General features: G+C 40.1%; 1 protein-coding gene across 2 annotated transcripts in view; it reads right to left on the bottom strand.

The window, feature by feature from the left end:
- Positions 1-15540, bottom strand: part of fbxw8 (F-box and WD repeat domain containing 8) — a 183934-nt gene that overhangs the window by 117120 nt on the left and 51274 nt on the right. For both annotated transcript variants that reach the window (XM_068055169.1, XM_068055168.1), the window contains one exon: positions 2076-2233. In XM_068055169.1, the coding sequence (XP_067911270.1) occupies positions 2076-2233 (158 nt within the window). The remainder of the gene's footprint in view (positions 1-2075; positions 2234-15540) is intronic.

The raw sequence follows: 15540 nt of genomic DNA, 5'->3' as shown, positions 1-15540 counted from the left end.
AACCTTGGTTAAACCACACTTACAATCCAGTGAACAGTTCTGTTCTCTTTAGCATAAAAATAGAGATAGAAACAGTGGAGAAAGTGCAAAATAGATTTACCAGAATGATACCAGAATTAAGAGCTTATATCAAGAAAGACTGAACAGGCTGGGGCTCTATTCTCTAGAAAAGAGATGGGTGAGGAGTGACCTGATAGAGGTCTTTAAGATTATGAAAGGGTTTGATAGGGTAGACATCGTGATGTTTCCATTTGCAGGAGAGACCAGAACTTGGGCCATAAGATACAAGATAATCACTAATTAATCCAATAGGATATTCAAGAGAAACTTCTTTAACCCAGATAGTAGTTAGAATATGGAATTTGCTATCATGGGTAGTTGAGGCAACCATAATAGATGCGATAAGGGAAAGCTAGATGATCACAAGGGAGAAGGGAATAGCAGGGCATAGTGATGGGCTTAAATGAAGAAGGGGGGAAAAGAGGCTCTTGCATACCATAAATTCCTGCAGCTGTTTCTGTGCTGTAAATAGAATGTAATACGAAATAAAAACAACAGTGGCTTTACTTCAAAAGTAATTCATTGGTTCTGCTGTGCTTTGGGTGATCCTGGGGATGTAAAAGGCTCTATACAAATGCAAATTATTTCTTTCTTTACTGATTATGGTACCAGTTGTATTAAATCAGAGACCCAAGTACATTAAGCAAAATCTATTGCCTACCTCAATTTAATGGGTTAATTGCGAAGGAGTGGAGTTGTTGTGAAATACTGTGAGTTAAATAATTATGGCTAGCTATTCCAGCTGCATTTGTAACACTGAGAAAATATAACAAAGCAGGTTTTCAAAAGGTAGCTTCTTCAAATAAATCTCTGACTTCAGTTTGTGTACATTTATTTTGAGAGTTCTACCAGGTGGCTGATACACATTTAGGGATAAGCAATAAATGCTGCCCCTTGCCAGCAACATTCATATCCCATGAATGAATAAAAAATTTCCATTTTATTTAGAAAGAATGTGCTTAACAACAAAAAAGTTGACTATTTGTCAGAAATGAATGTAGTTGCAGCAAAGTATTAAACTAATTAGAAATGAGATAATTTTCACAATGGCTGCTGTTATTATAATTGAATTAAAAGGTTTAGGTTCAAACCTTCACCCCGGGGGTTATTTCTCAGCTTATTTTGTGTCATTCTACAGTCTTCAATATTCTATCAAATTGTTCCAATTGATTATTTCCTGCATTTGTGAATGTACAAGGTATCTATAAGTTACTGGTGACAGTTCTGCAGCAAAACAATACCATCTGTTGATGACATCAAATTCGCCAACTGGAGTTCTCCTCCCGGTCAGTTTTCTATCTTTTTCCATTTCTCCTGAAGGTTGTATGGTACCACTGAAATTTTTGAAGTTGCTGCGAAAATTGTGCAAAATAATGATGCAATAAAAGGGGTTGATGATTTAATCAGTGTTCGTGGTTGAGTCTGAGGGGTCATGAAACCTTCTCTATGCTCTTCTTCAAATGGTTTTGACCACTCCCAAATGTTCACACATTTTATACATAGTAAATTATTGAAACAAAACAGTCCAATGAAAGCTGGATGCAAGTTTCACTTTCCAAACTTTATATTGTACCTTATTTACATTATTTAACATTCAACATTCAAAATATAATGATGCAGATTACATTATACATCACAATATAATGGTCAAATATTAAAAACTGTGCTGCGCCACTAAAAATGTTTTCATTTCCCTGTAGCATTTTGCTGTTCAAATTTGTGTTTTTAGATGCACCAATTTGCTCATTTTTGAAAGGCATCATGAACTAGATTCACATCCTCGAGGAGCAGCCAAAATGCTCCTTTCCCCATTACAATATTCTGGAACTGAAATACTGGCATTACACTTTTAGGACGACATAATAGCAACATTAATGGTAATGTGTTTGTGCTGCCCACTAATGCATTTAGATTATTGGCCAGAAGTGTTCCTTTCTAAACCTCACAGTAAATGTCTGCAGCAGCTGCTGCTGTTAATTGTTGAACAGCCCTGTGTTGGTGTTTTTGGTACTCACCGCCCTTGTAAGCCGCCACTGCTATGGTGCTATTTATCCTCACAAAAGAGACGTGTGGCCGTGGTCCAAGTTCTGCAGAGCTGTGTGACGTTTCCAGATACAAGGCACTGCTGTCCCAGGTGCTTATGTCCCACATTCTCACGTCTCCTGATGTGTATCTGAAAGAACCAGTTCAATTATCTGCTTGTTTATTCCAAATACTGGCCACCTACTGAAGATACTAATTGGAAATAATATCAGCAGCTATGTTTATGACTCACAAGCTGCAAATGTGGTCACTGAGCATAATTTAAACCACAGAAGACAGTGATCTCAACAAAAAGAAAATGTATCCAGTTTACAGTCTAGATAAACAGCAGTGATAATTCCCAACATCAATCATCACAAAAAACCATACATAATCTCTATTATGTAAAGGTGCTCAGATAGATAGTCATTTTAAATGATACAATTTTTACACAACAAGTTGGCTATAGATTATGGCTAGGGTTCTCAGCTTCTCTGCTCACCAGCTCACAATTTTCCCAGTTATTAAATGAGCAGAAAAATCGCAGGTTGGGGAGTGCACAAGTGGAAACCCTAGCCTACATCACATATATAAAGAGTTGATTCTTGAAAAACATAATTTTTAGATAGCAAGTGTTTATAATGTGGGACAGATTGTACACTTTGAATTTTTAAGCAATGGAACATTTTATTACAGATGATTACACACTAGGTCAGATGGCAAGCTCTGCAATCTATCAAGGCTGAAAGCAAAGACAAAAACACATCACATCCTCATCAGAGAACTCCTCTATGCTGATGATGTTGCGCTAGTCGCTCACATAGAAACTCTGCTACAAAGACTCATGGAGTGTCTCTCCCATGCTTGTATCTAGTTCTCCTTGACTATAGCATCAAGAAAACGGTGGTCATGGGGCAAGATGTTGCATTCCCCACCCCTGATCACACTAAATAACACGCCACTGGAAGTGGTTAGCAAATTCTGCGACCTTGGGTCCACGGTGACAGAAAATCTGTCCCTAGATGCAGAGCTTGATACATGCATAGGGAAAGCAGCTAACACCTTTGGCCGACTGGCAAAACGTGCATGGGATAACAACAAGTTGACCCTTAGGACCAAACTGATGGTTTTTAAGGCCTGTGTTCTCAGCACCTTGTTGTATGGCTGTGAAATATGGGCAACTTTAAGCTACCAGGAAAAGAAGCTCAATAATTTCCATTTTCACTGTCTGCGGCGCATTATAGGTACATCTGGCAGGACAAAATCACAAATGTGGCAGTTGTCTCAAAGGCAGAGCTCCCAAGTATATTGGCACTAATCAAATATGCAAGAGGGGCAGTCTTGGTGGATCGGCTACGTCCACAGGATGGAAGACGATCGCAAACCCAAAGACCTTCCGTATGGTGAAGTAGCCAGGGCTAGATGACAAGTGGAGCGCCCAAAGCTCCACTTCAAGGAGGCTTGCAAGTGTGACATGAAGGCCTGAAATGTCAACAATCACACCTGGGAATCACAAGCTGGCGAAAGAGGGAAATGGCAACACCATCCTGTGGACTGGTGTGCACTACCACAACAACCAGTAGCTACAGCAGCTTGGCATCAGGCGCTAATGTCAAAAAAACAACTCTCAGTGTCACTTGGCAGCTTCACGTGCAGCATTCGTGACAGAACCTGCCTCTCAAGGATTGGCCTCTACAGCCATCAGCAAAGGTCAACCAAGAGAAGACACCCCACCGAAATTGATAGATGATGTACATGCAGCAAACTTTCATGGATGGAAGGATGCCAACCCACATTTACCTAGTGATACTTGAAAGGTAACCATTTTAATCAACTGCATTGCAGAAATACAAATGAGACACTCAAATTACCTCAAACATATGTACTTAAATAGCAGCATTAAATGCGTCGCATCGGTAAAAATAAAATATTTCGTTCAAGTTAGATCCATTGAACAGTTAGCAAACAGTGATTCAACAATTACCTCACAAGGTTAACTGAACAATTAAAGAGCCAAAATAAACTGCCTATTACCAAACTTTAACAAATTTGATTTCTACTAAGTTAAACAATATTCTGTCCCCTTTATTCTGTAAATCAACATATTTTATTGCATTGAGGAGTATTTTCCAAAGTATTTTTTTTTAAATAATGTTATTAACTTGGTAATCCCAAAAGCAGGCACAGACTTTTCCTCCCATTGTATTTTTTTAAATCTTAAGTTCAATAAAGGGAAGCCACTTTGTGTTTTGGTTTCAGTTTTGGAGACCCTAGAATTAAATATTCATGAAACTGAAGATGGATCTTGACAGCATGTTCAAGTATCCCTAAAAATACAGGAATATGGGCATGTTTCCTGAATGGCCGGTGGAGAATATGAATGCGTACCTAAAATAATTAATCTTCCGACTCTACTGAGGAACACAGAAGCAAGTCATCAAATCAAGGAAAGTAAATGCACAATCACCAACAGACTGCTAGGAAACACAGCTGCATACCAACTACTTGCCAAGGACAAAGACCTCCCCACCCCCACGCCACTATAGATTTAAATAAAGAGCTATTAGGCACATAATTCATCACTAGACTGCCAATAATTGAACACCATCTCAGAATTACTGGTATAAAATTTTTTTAATGATTTTATTATTGCATTAAATTACAATGTTTACCTTTGCTACTGTGGGTCTCACCACAGGCACTGTTTGGAGGAAATATTTGGGGGCACAAGACCTGCTACATATTCAGAGAGAGAATATTAGTAGGTGTGCAAAGGCATTCTAGGTTGATTCAGTCTCATTTCTTCATTTCCTCTCTGCCCTCTGCAAACCCCTCCCCCAATGAATTTAATGATCCATCCAAGTTTAAAGTCATGCTGTGTATGAAGGATTTGTACAAATTTTGTCCCACCTCTCTACTCAGGAGGTATCTAAGAATTGGTGCTGTTGGTTAAGGACTTGCAACTCAATATGCAAATGAAAATCAAGAGAAAGACCAATAAGTACTTTGATGCTGAAACTGCCACATTCTTCTCATGCCAAAGTCGGCAGGTTTATTGACCGTTGAAAGCTCCTTCACAATTTGAATGTCCATTGCCACAAAGTCAGAACATTATTCAATATTTAAGTTATCATGAAGAAAAAGACTTTTTTTTTTGCAGAGATGGAAGAGCCACTTTCATTATCATGATAAAATGTCTTTCAACACAATTTACATTACAATAACAATGATGATAACATTACGGGCTGAAATTTATGGCTGATTTCGGCGGCGGGCACAAACAATGGTGGCCCGCATGTGCGGGACGCACTTCAAAGCCACCGCAATATTAAGCACGGAAGCTCATTTAAATAGCCGGGGCGGACCACCCACCTCGATGATGTGGAGGGGGCAGACTGTCCATCCCCGGCAATGGCGTCAGGGCAGAAAATATTACTGGCAGAAAATATTAATTTACAACTGTAGACTTAAAAATGTATGTATTTTATAAACTTTTGCATATTTCATAGATGACTGAACAAATACTAAAAACATTATATAGCTGCAGAACTGCACCAGAATTTCCTGTTCAAATTGTACATTTATGGAGTCACAGACTTGAATTATTACAGTACATTAATATAAAATATCTAGGATTGGGGAGAGAGTGGATAGGATACTGAAAATATGATGCGAATTTTCTGGGTGCAGTTGTTCAAACATCAAATTTTTAAAAAGCAAACAAAAAGATGCATATAATGGCTAATCCGGCAAATCATGTTATAATCAATTTGGGAGATTTTTCTGAAGGATCAGAGGCTATGCTAACCTTCAAACTAAACAACCTGACTCCAAGGCTATGCACTGAACTGGGGTCTAATTTGGCTCCAAAAAATCCTGTAAGATATAAGCCAGGATTCTTCTATTGCTGATAATGATGTGACACTGACCCAAGACTTTTCTGCTCCCCCAATATGTGGTATGACAGGCTTTACTGATGATTGCCACCTGCATAATTTTCTCCTTCTTTGGTCTGGCAGCAGTTACTGAATGTCATGTGCTTACTGTGGGTAGTGGGCACCATGCCTGGTTGATGAGAACACAACTGTATTTGCTGGCTACATACCCCTCTGCTAATGTATCTTTTTCCCCAAAGTCCCATGTGTACTTTCATGCTTTTCATTTTACGATCCAGTTTTTGTGCTATTGTCTTTGAAACATGGCAAAAAAACACATTTTTAAAAACAAGCACTTCAGCTTTACTAATTAACAGCTTGAGTGAACTAAAATATAGTTACCAGCAACAGCATCTTTGCTGAGTCAGTAACAAATACATGCAACTGTAAACAGAATTGTACTTCAAACAAAACTGAACTTTGAGACATTAGTGTTGCAGTGAATTAGATTTTGGCCTTTCAATAACAACTTTTATTTATATACCACCTTTACATTGTAAAAGGTCCTTATTTATATAGCACCTTTAATATAGTAAAGCATCCTAAGATGCTTCATAGGAGTATTATGAAACAAAATTTGACACCGAAGGAGATACTAATGCAGATGGCCAAAGGATTGGTCGAAGAGCTAGGTTTTAAGGAGTGTCTTAAAGGAGGAAAGAGAGGCAGAGAGGTTTAGGGAGGGAATTCCAGAGCTTAGGCCTTTGGCAGCTGAAGGCACAGTCACCAATAGCACAGCAAATACGATCTGGTATGCTCAAGAGGCCAGAATTGAAAGAGCGCAAGCAATTCAGAGGACTCTCGGACTTGAGGAGGCTCCAAAGCGAGAGAGAGGCGAGGCCATGGTGGGATTTGAAAATGAAGATGAGAATTTTAAAATCATGGCATTACTTCACCAGGAGCTAATGCAGGTTTGCGAGCACGGACGTGATGGGTGAATGGGACTTGATGCGAGTTAGGGCACAGCCAGCAGTTTTGGATAAACTCAAGTCTACGGAGGGTAAAACATGGGAGGCCAGCCAGCAGTGTGTTGGAATAGTCAAGCCTACAAGTAACAAAGGAATAGATAAGGGTTTCAGAGTGGAAATTTGTTGCAATGGAGGAAGGAGGTACAAAGTGCTTTAAACCAAGAGGCACCAGTAAATTAATAAAAATCAGAGCAATTAATTGGATCTAGAATTTTTTTTAAGTAGCTCAGACCCATTGCCTACAATTCCTGTGCCATGCAGGAGCACCAGGGCGCTTCACAAGTCCTGGGAACCCATGTGTGCAGGAAGCTCTAGCGGCTCGAACCCAAGCTCAGGTTTTCTGAGCTGAGAGCAGTTGGAGTCATTGGAGGGTATATGGAAGGCTGAAATTTCCTACAGCACATGTTCCAGAAGGTGCAGGAGGGAGGGGCTTCAGAATCCTGGAGCATTGGGACCAGTTCTGGGCCAGAGGAAGAACCTGTTCAAAGTGGACAGGTTGCACCTCAACAGAGCTGGGACCAATGACCACACAAGAAGGGCAACTAGTATTGTGAGGGAGGTTTCAAATAGTTTGGTAGGGGATGGGCAACAGGATGAAACATTCAAGAGGAAAAACAAGATGCACAGAGGACTGAGCGGGGCAAATAGTATTAAAGTAAAGGGTAGTTCAGAAATAGGAGTGATCAGCCAGGGGAAAACGCAAAGTCATCGAAGATGGGGTTGAAGTGCACATACGTAAATGCACGGAGCGTGGTAAATAAGGTTGGTGGCCTGCTGGCGCAAGTCGCTACATGAGTAAATGATATAGTGTATTAACACAGATCTGGCTCAAAGGTGGTGAGAATTGGAAACTTTAATATTCCTGGATAAAGGTATTCATGAAAACTAAAATAAGGAAGAAAAAAAGGGGATTGGCAGTGTTGATCAAAGAAACTATTATAACAGAAGAGAGGGATTATGTAGAGATGATGACAGAGTCTATTTGGTTAGAATTAAGTAACAATGGAGGTGCTATTACGCTACTGGGTATATACTATAGGCCAAATAGTGGGAAGGAGATAGAGGAGCATATTTGCAGGAAAATTACAGAAAGTTGTAAGAACTACAGATGGGATCTTCAATTATCCTACTATAGACTGGGACAGTTAAAGGGTAAAGGACAAAGTGAGGGAGGAAATCCTGAAATGTGTGCAAGAACTTTCTTGATCAGTGTTTCCAGCCCAATGAGAAAGGAAGCAGGAATGGATCTATTTCTGGGAAATGAAACAGGGCAAGTGGAGGGTATTTCAGTGGTAAAGCAATGGGAGAACAGTGATCATTATACCATCAGGTTTACAATAGTTATGGAATAAGACAAGATACAATGTGGTGTAAAAATCCTTAACTGGAGGAGGGCTAACTTCAATGAGTTGAAAAGGGATTTGGCACAGATGGATTGGAATAAAAAATTGGAAGACAAAACAGTAATTGAACAATGGGAGGCCTTCAAAGAAGTGATAGTTTGGGTACAGAGTAGACACATTCCTATGAGAGGGGTAAGGAAAAGTACCCAAAGCTACGGCTCCTTGCATGATTAAAGATATAGAGATTAAAATGCAACAGAAAAAGGCTTATGACAATTGTATTGTTGATAATATTCAAGAGAACCAAGCTGAATAAAGAAAATACAGAGGAAATCTAAAAAAGGGAATAAGAGGGGAAAATAAAGCGTATGAAAATAGATGAAGGCTAACATAAAAGGGAACCCAAAAGTCTTTTATAAACACATAAACAGCAAAAGAGGAGTCAAAGGAAAGGTGGGATCAATTAGAACCAAAAAGGAGATCTTCTTGTGGAAGCAGAAGGCATGGCTGAGGTACCAAATGAGTACTTTGCATCTGTCTTCACTAGAGAAGGGGATGCTGATAATGTAGCAGCAAAAGAGAAGGTAGCGATATTGGATAGGACAAAAATAGATTAAAAGGAGGTACTTAAAAGGTTGGTAGTACTCAAATGAGAAAAGTCATCTGGTCCAGATGGGATGCATCCTTGGTTACTGAGGGAAGTAAGGGTGGAAATTGTGGAGGCTCTGGCCGTAAACTTCCAATCCCTCTTTGGCTTTGGTGCTGGAGGACTGGAGGATTGCAAATATTACACTCCTGTTCATAAAAGGGGAGACGGATAAATCCGGCAACTACAGGTCAATCAGCCTAACACAGTGGTGAGGAAACTTTGAGACAATAACCTGGGAGAAAATTAATTAGCATTTGGAAAAATATGGGCTAATACATGAAAGTCAACACAGATTAAAGGCAAATCATATTTGACTAACTTGACTAAGTTCTTTGATGAAGTAACGGAGAGAGTTGATGAAGTTAGTGTGGTTGATAATAGACTTTCGAAAGGCCTTTGACAAAGTACTACAGAGTAAAGTTATTAGTAAAATTACAGGCCATGGGATTAAAGGGATCGCAGCAGCATCTATGGAAATTGGCTACTGGACAGAGAGCAGAGCAAAATGGTGAACTGTTATTTTTCAGCTGAAAGGAAATATACAGTGCTGTTCTCCAGGGGTCAGTCTTAGGACCACTGCTCTTTTTGATATATATTAATAACCTGGACTTGGTTATATAGGACATAATTGCAGATGATACAAAACTCAGAAATGTAGTAAGCAATGAGGGAGGCTAATATTGGACTTCAGGAAGGACATAGGCAGAGTGGTGAAATGGCTAGATACATGGCAGATGACAATTTAACAGAGAGAGAAGTGTGAAGTGATACATTTTTGTAGGAAGAATGAGGAGTGGCAATATAAACTAAGTGGTACAATTTTAAAGGGGACCAGGAACTGAGAGACCTGGATGGTGTATATAAACAAATCTTTGAAGGTGGCTGGACAAGTAGAGAATGCTGCCAAAAAGGCATTTGGGATCTTTGGCTTTATAAATGGAGACAGAGTACAAAAGCAAGGAAGTTATGCTAAACCCCTATGAAATACTGGCGAGGTTTCAGCTGGAGTAATGTGTTCAACTCTGGGCATCACACTTTAGGAAAGATGTCAAGGGCTTGGAGAGGGTGCAGAAGAGATTTACTAGAATCGTACGAGTGATGAGGGATTGCAGATATGTGGAAGGACTGAAGAAGCTGTGATTGTTCTCCTTACAGCAGAGAAGGTTAATGGGAGATTTGATAGGTGTTGAATAATTTTGATACAGTAAATAAGGAGCAATTGTTTCCAGCTGCAGAACTGTTGGTGACCAGAGGACACAGATTTAAGGTGACTGGCAAATGAACCAGAGCAGATATTGGGAAACAGTTGTGATGTGGAATGCACTGCTTGAAAGAGTGGTGAAAGCAGATTCAATAGAAGCACACAAAAACACTCAATAAATACTCGAAGAGAAAAAAGAAAATTAGAGCAGGAGAGTGGGATTAATTGGATAGCTCTACCAAAGAGTAGGCAAGGGCACGATGGGCCAAATGGCCTCTTCTGTGTGGATCATTCTATTCTTTCATGAAAAAGATCCCAAGGTGCTTCACAATATAAAACAGCTCCTAAATGCCATTAAATTGGTAATCTCACTCAAAAGGCTACAGGATGAAAAAGTATACATTAGGGTAGGTATGCTCTTCTGAATGAGGCACATTTGTTAGGCAGTCTAGATCAAGCTTTATGCTGCATTTAACTGCACTATACCTCACTGTGAATGCTTAAAGCCTGCAATGGGTGCCTGAAATGAGAAAAACTTTCATTTTATTACAAATTTATTAGAAATACTATACCATTAATATGAAATTTATCACCCTCTGTGTAAAACCTATTCCCTCACTTTCATCAAAGCTATATTATCAAGGAGAAATATTACAGCCGAGGGTGGAGGAATGCACTGTCTTTCTCTAGTTCCACTACTCCACTGGTCACAACATATATTTAAATGTTTAACCCAGTTACCGATACGACCAATTATATACTTTATTAGTTTCAGAATAAAAATCCACCAACCAGGTTTCTTTAATAAAGAACAAAACTGTTGATTTATTATAAAACAAGATTTCCTCAATAAAGATGAAAAGCTTATTAACACACAGTTTGAAATATGAAAGTATAAATATCTACCGTTCAAAAATAACCTAATATACATGTACATACACACATGCACACACCGGTTAAAGAAAAGACAAAATGAAAAATGAAAAAAAGGACTCTGCAGAGATCAACTTTTAAAAATATACTTCGGTCAAGTTATTGTTAATTCTTGAAGAAAAAGGATAAGATATAGAAGGTTCCAGATGGCCGTTGCTCTGGTGTCCAGGTCACGTAGATGGCTGTCACTGGGATCTTTCTGGAGCAGTTCCGTTCAGGAACATTGGGAAGTAGTCTTGCAAGCTTTTCTGGAGAATTACTAATCAGTGGTTTCAGCTAGCACACTGGATTCTCAGAGGATTTTTCAAAACAGGTGGAAAAGGATGAGTTAGGTGGCTTCTCTCTTAGCAGGCTACACACCAACTGAGCATTCAAACAGTCTACGCTCAAATCAGAATGCCAAAACTCCTGATAACTGTAAACCTAGACGTGTACCTCTCTGTAAACATCTCCAACAGCCAGCAAGTCTCCTTATGTTTATTTAGAACTTCATTGTCTCTTCCAGTGTTTTTTTAAAAAATCCAAAGTGGCCTTCCAGTATCCTTTTTAAAAAAATAAATCCAGGCATCTCCTCAGTCTTTCAAATGAACCAATTTTCACAATCTTTTAAACACGAGTCCTCAAAAAATATTAATAATGGAAGCATCTTCATGACACCTCCACCCTTGGAGCTATGAAACACCATTTTAAAATGTGTTTCATTATAAAGTGGCCAAAAAACAACAAATATAAAAACAAAATTAAAACACATTTACACACATTCTCATTCACTCTTTAGCTGTAACTAATACAGTTATGCCCTGTACCATCTTTGTACTCAGATAACTAAAAGCAAAGTTAAATTCTAGACAAAGCATCAGCAATTACATTGTTTTTCCTTGCAATGTGAATAATCTTTAAGTGACAGGGCTGCAATAGTAAACTCCATTGAAATAGTCTGGCATTTTGGTTTTTGAATTTTCCCACAGAAGCTAGGGGGTTATGATCAGTATAGACCAGTGTCTCCCTGTAGCCATGGCAGACGTATACTTCAAAATGTTTAAGAACTAGTTGTAAGCCCAGGGTTTCTTTTACCACTGTCGAGTATCTCTATTGGGGTTGATTTAGCTTTTTGGAAAAGTATCCCACTGACTTTTCTGTGTCCGATTCATCTTGTAACAGGACTCCACCAGGTCACTAGCATCAATTGCTACCTTGAAGGGCTTAGTGAAATTTGGGGCAGTCAACACTGGTTCATTGATCAAAATTGATTTCAGTCTTTCAAAAGTTGCTTGGCACTCCCCTGACTACACTACCTTGGCCTTCTTTTGTAGCAAATCCGTCACTGGAGCAGCTATAGGGCGGCACAGCGGCTAGCGCCACAGCCTCACAGCTCCAACGATCTGGGTTCGGTTCTGGGTACTGCCTGTGCGGAATTTGCAAGTTCTCCTTGTGACTGCGTGGGTTTCCTCCGGGTGCTTCGGTTTTCTCCCACATGCCAAAGACTTGCGGGTCGATAGGTAAATTGGCCATTGTAAAAGATTGCCCCTAGTGTAGGTAGGTGGTAGGAGAATTGAGGGAAGGTGGGGATGTGAGAGGGAAAAATGGGATTAATATAGGATTAGTATAAATGGGTGGTTGATGGTCGGCACGGACTCGGTGGGCCGAAGGGCCTGTTTCGGCGCTGTATCTCTCTATGACTCTATAGTGCTGCAATTTGGTATAAACTTGCAATAGATACCACACATCCCCAAAAACCTCATGATTTCTCATTTCGTCTTAGAGGCATGGAACTCCACCAATGCTTGTACTTTTGCTGTTCTTGGCAAAACTTGTCCTTGCTCTACTATATGCCTCAGGTAGGCTACCCGTGCTTTTGCAAATTCATTTTTGGAAAGGTTTATCACCAAATCAGCCGATTGTAATTTTCTAAACAGAGTTTCTAGTTGTTCCAAATGGTCCTTCCAAGTGTCATTGTATACCAGTACATCATCAAGGTAAACCACACAGATAGGAACAATGGATACCACTTGATTCATTAGTTTCTGAAAAAGCGCTGGGGCATTTTTTGTCCGAATGATATCATTTGGCATTAGAAAAAAATGTCTGGTGTGACAAAGGTCAATATTTCTCTAGCTCAGGGTGTTAAAGGAACCTGCCAGTATCTCCTTAACAAATCTATTTTGGGAATAAACGTGGCACTGCTAACTGTCAATACAGTCTTCCAAGCGAGGAATTGGGCAGGAGTCTGCCTTTGTTACTGCATTAACCTTTCTGTAGCCTATGCAAAATCTAGTTGAAACACCAGGTTTTGGCACTAACATGACTGGGGAACTCCAGCTGCTTTGACTGGGGTCAATTAGGTGGTTTTCCAGCATGTACTGGATTTTCTGATTTCACCTGGGTCTGTTTCTCTGGACCTAAGTGATAAGGATGCTGTTTTATAGAAGATTCTCCTACATTCACATCATGTATGGTTAAGGTTGTACATCCTGGTTTGCCCCTACAGGCACAGTGGCGCAGTGGTTAGCACTGCAGCCTCACAGCTCCAGGGACCCGGGTTCGATTCTGGGTACTGCCTGTGTGGAGTTTGCAAGTTCTCCCTGTGTCTGCGTGGGTTTTCTCCGGGTGCTCCGGTTTCCTCCCACAAGCCAAAAGACTTGCAGGTTGATAGGTAAATTGGCCATTATAAATTGTCACTAGTATAGGTAGGTGGTAGGGAAATATAGGGACAGGTGGGGATGTTTGGTAGGAATATGGGATTAGTGTAGGATTAGTATAAATGGGTGGTTGATGTTCGGCACAGACTCGGTGGGCCGAAGGGCCTGTTTCAGTGCTGTATCTCTAATCTAATCTAATCTAAAAAATCTAAATGCTGTGAGTAGCCTTGTTAGGTCTCCTCATTGTTCTGCATCAAAATATGACAGCACAGTGTCTAATCTCCCTAATAATTCAATGTTAGCTAACTGGATATTAGGAGGTTCAATTTGGGAATTGTCTAGGCCTCCTTCTGCCTCATCCTCACTATCCTTTTCCCTTTTCACTGTCCTTACTACCTGATATACCTGCGCTTGTTTATCCTCCTCCCAGCGGTGATATTGTTTCAACATATTGATGTGACAAAGCCGATTCTTTTTCCAGCAATCTGGGGTGTCAATCAAATAATTTACTTTACCAATCCTTTTGACTACTCTATATAGACCACTGAACCATGCTTTAGCGGTTCACCCTGTAAAGGCAGTAATACATTATCCCCTGGTTGAAATGTTCGGGTCTTGGCAAGCTTGGCTGACCATTTCTTCGTGGTTGTTTGGGAAGCTTTGAGGTGATCCGAAGCCATTTTGCAGGCTCTTGTGAGCCGCTCCTGGAAAATGGATACATAATCTAACATGGAAGGTTCTTCCCCCTGTTCTAAAAACCTTTGATTAGTTTCAAAGGACCTCTTACTTCATGTCCATAAACTAATTCAAAAGGACTAAAAACGGTAGACTCATTAGGTGAATCCCTGGTGGAAAACAAAAGAAATTCCAGCCCTTTGACCCAATCATGGGGATATTCATGACAATATGCCCTGACCATCATTTTGAGGGTCTGATGGTACCATTCTAAAGCCCTTTGTGTCTGTGGGCAGTAGGCTGAAGACTTTAGCTGTTACGGTTCCAGACACTAGATCACACGCCGGGTGCACCCAATACAACGGTACGAGTATATACGCCCCGCCGATACCGTTCACTAAAGCCTTGGAATTCAATGTGCTCTCTGGTGGAAAAGTCAAACTCATGCCTTTCCTCAACAAAAGAGTTTGGATTGCTCCTGTATCCCCAAGTAAAACTATAGGTTTACCTGCCTCAATTGAGGAATAAGGAGTTACTTTTCCTTTTGACAATAATTCCCAATAGCTCTCAGGTATCTTGTTCACATCCCCTGCACTCTCAGCAGTTTTTGTGCTTGGCCTTACAGCTGCAGTCAGAGCAACAGCTTGCAGAGTTGAGGCCGAGATGAGATCAGCCATGATCGTATTGAATGGCGGAGCAGGCTCGAAGGGCTGAATTGCCTACTCCTGCTCCTAGTTCTTATGTTCTTATGTTCTTGATCTATCGTACTCTTGGTCAGGACCCCTTTCTCTGCATTGGCCTTTGTTATTGAGGACTCGTGTTTAAAAATTGTGGAAATTGATTCATTTGAAAGACTGAAGAAATTGCATAAATGCTGGACTTTATTTTTAAAAAAGGTCACTGGAAGGACTTGGGGCTTGGGAAAAACAAACCCTTTCTGCAAGTCACATGTCTTGAGCTAAGTAAAGAGCAGGAGCCTTGATGACTATGTGAGTTGTTTAGAGAAGTGACGTGTCAAGATTTATGGTGGTCAAGAGTTGGTTTTGTTTTTGGATATGGTTTTGAGTCACCAGCACATCCTTTCCCACCTCTTTTAGAAACCCTGAGAATCTAGT

The sequence above is a fragment of the Heterodontus francisci genome, chromosome 23 (assembly GCF_036365525.1).
Source record: "Heterodontus francisci isolate sHetFra1 chromosome 23, sHetFra1.hap1, whole genome shotgun sequence".
Classification (NCBI taxonomy): domain Eukaryota; kingdom Metazoa; phylum Chordata; class Chondrichthyes; order Heterodontiformes; family Heterodontidae; genus Heterodontus; species Heterodontus francisci.
This window is presented reverse-complemented; position numbering and strand designations above follow the sequence as displayed.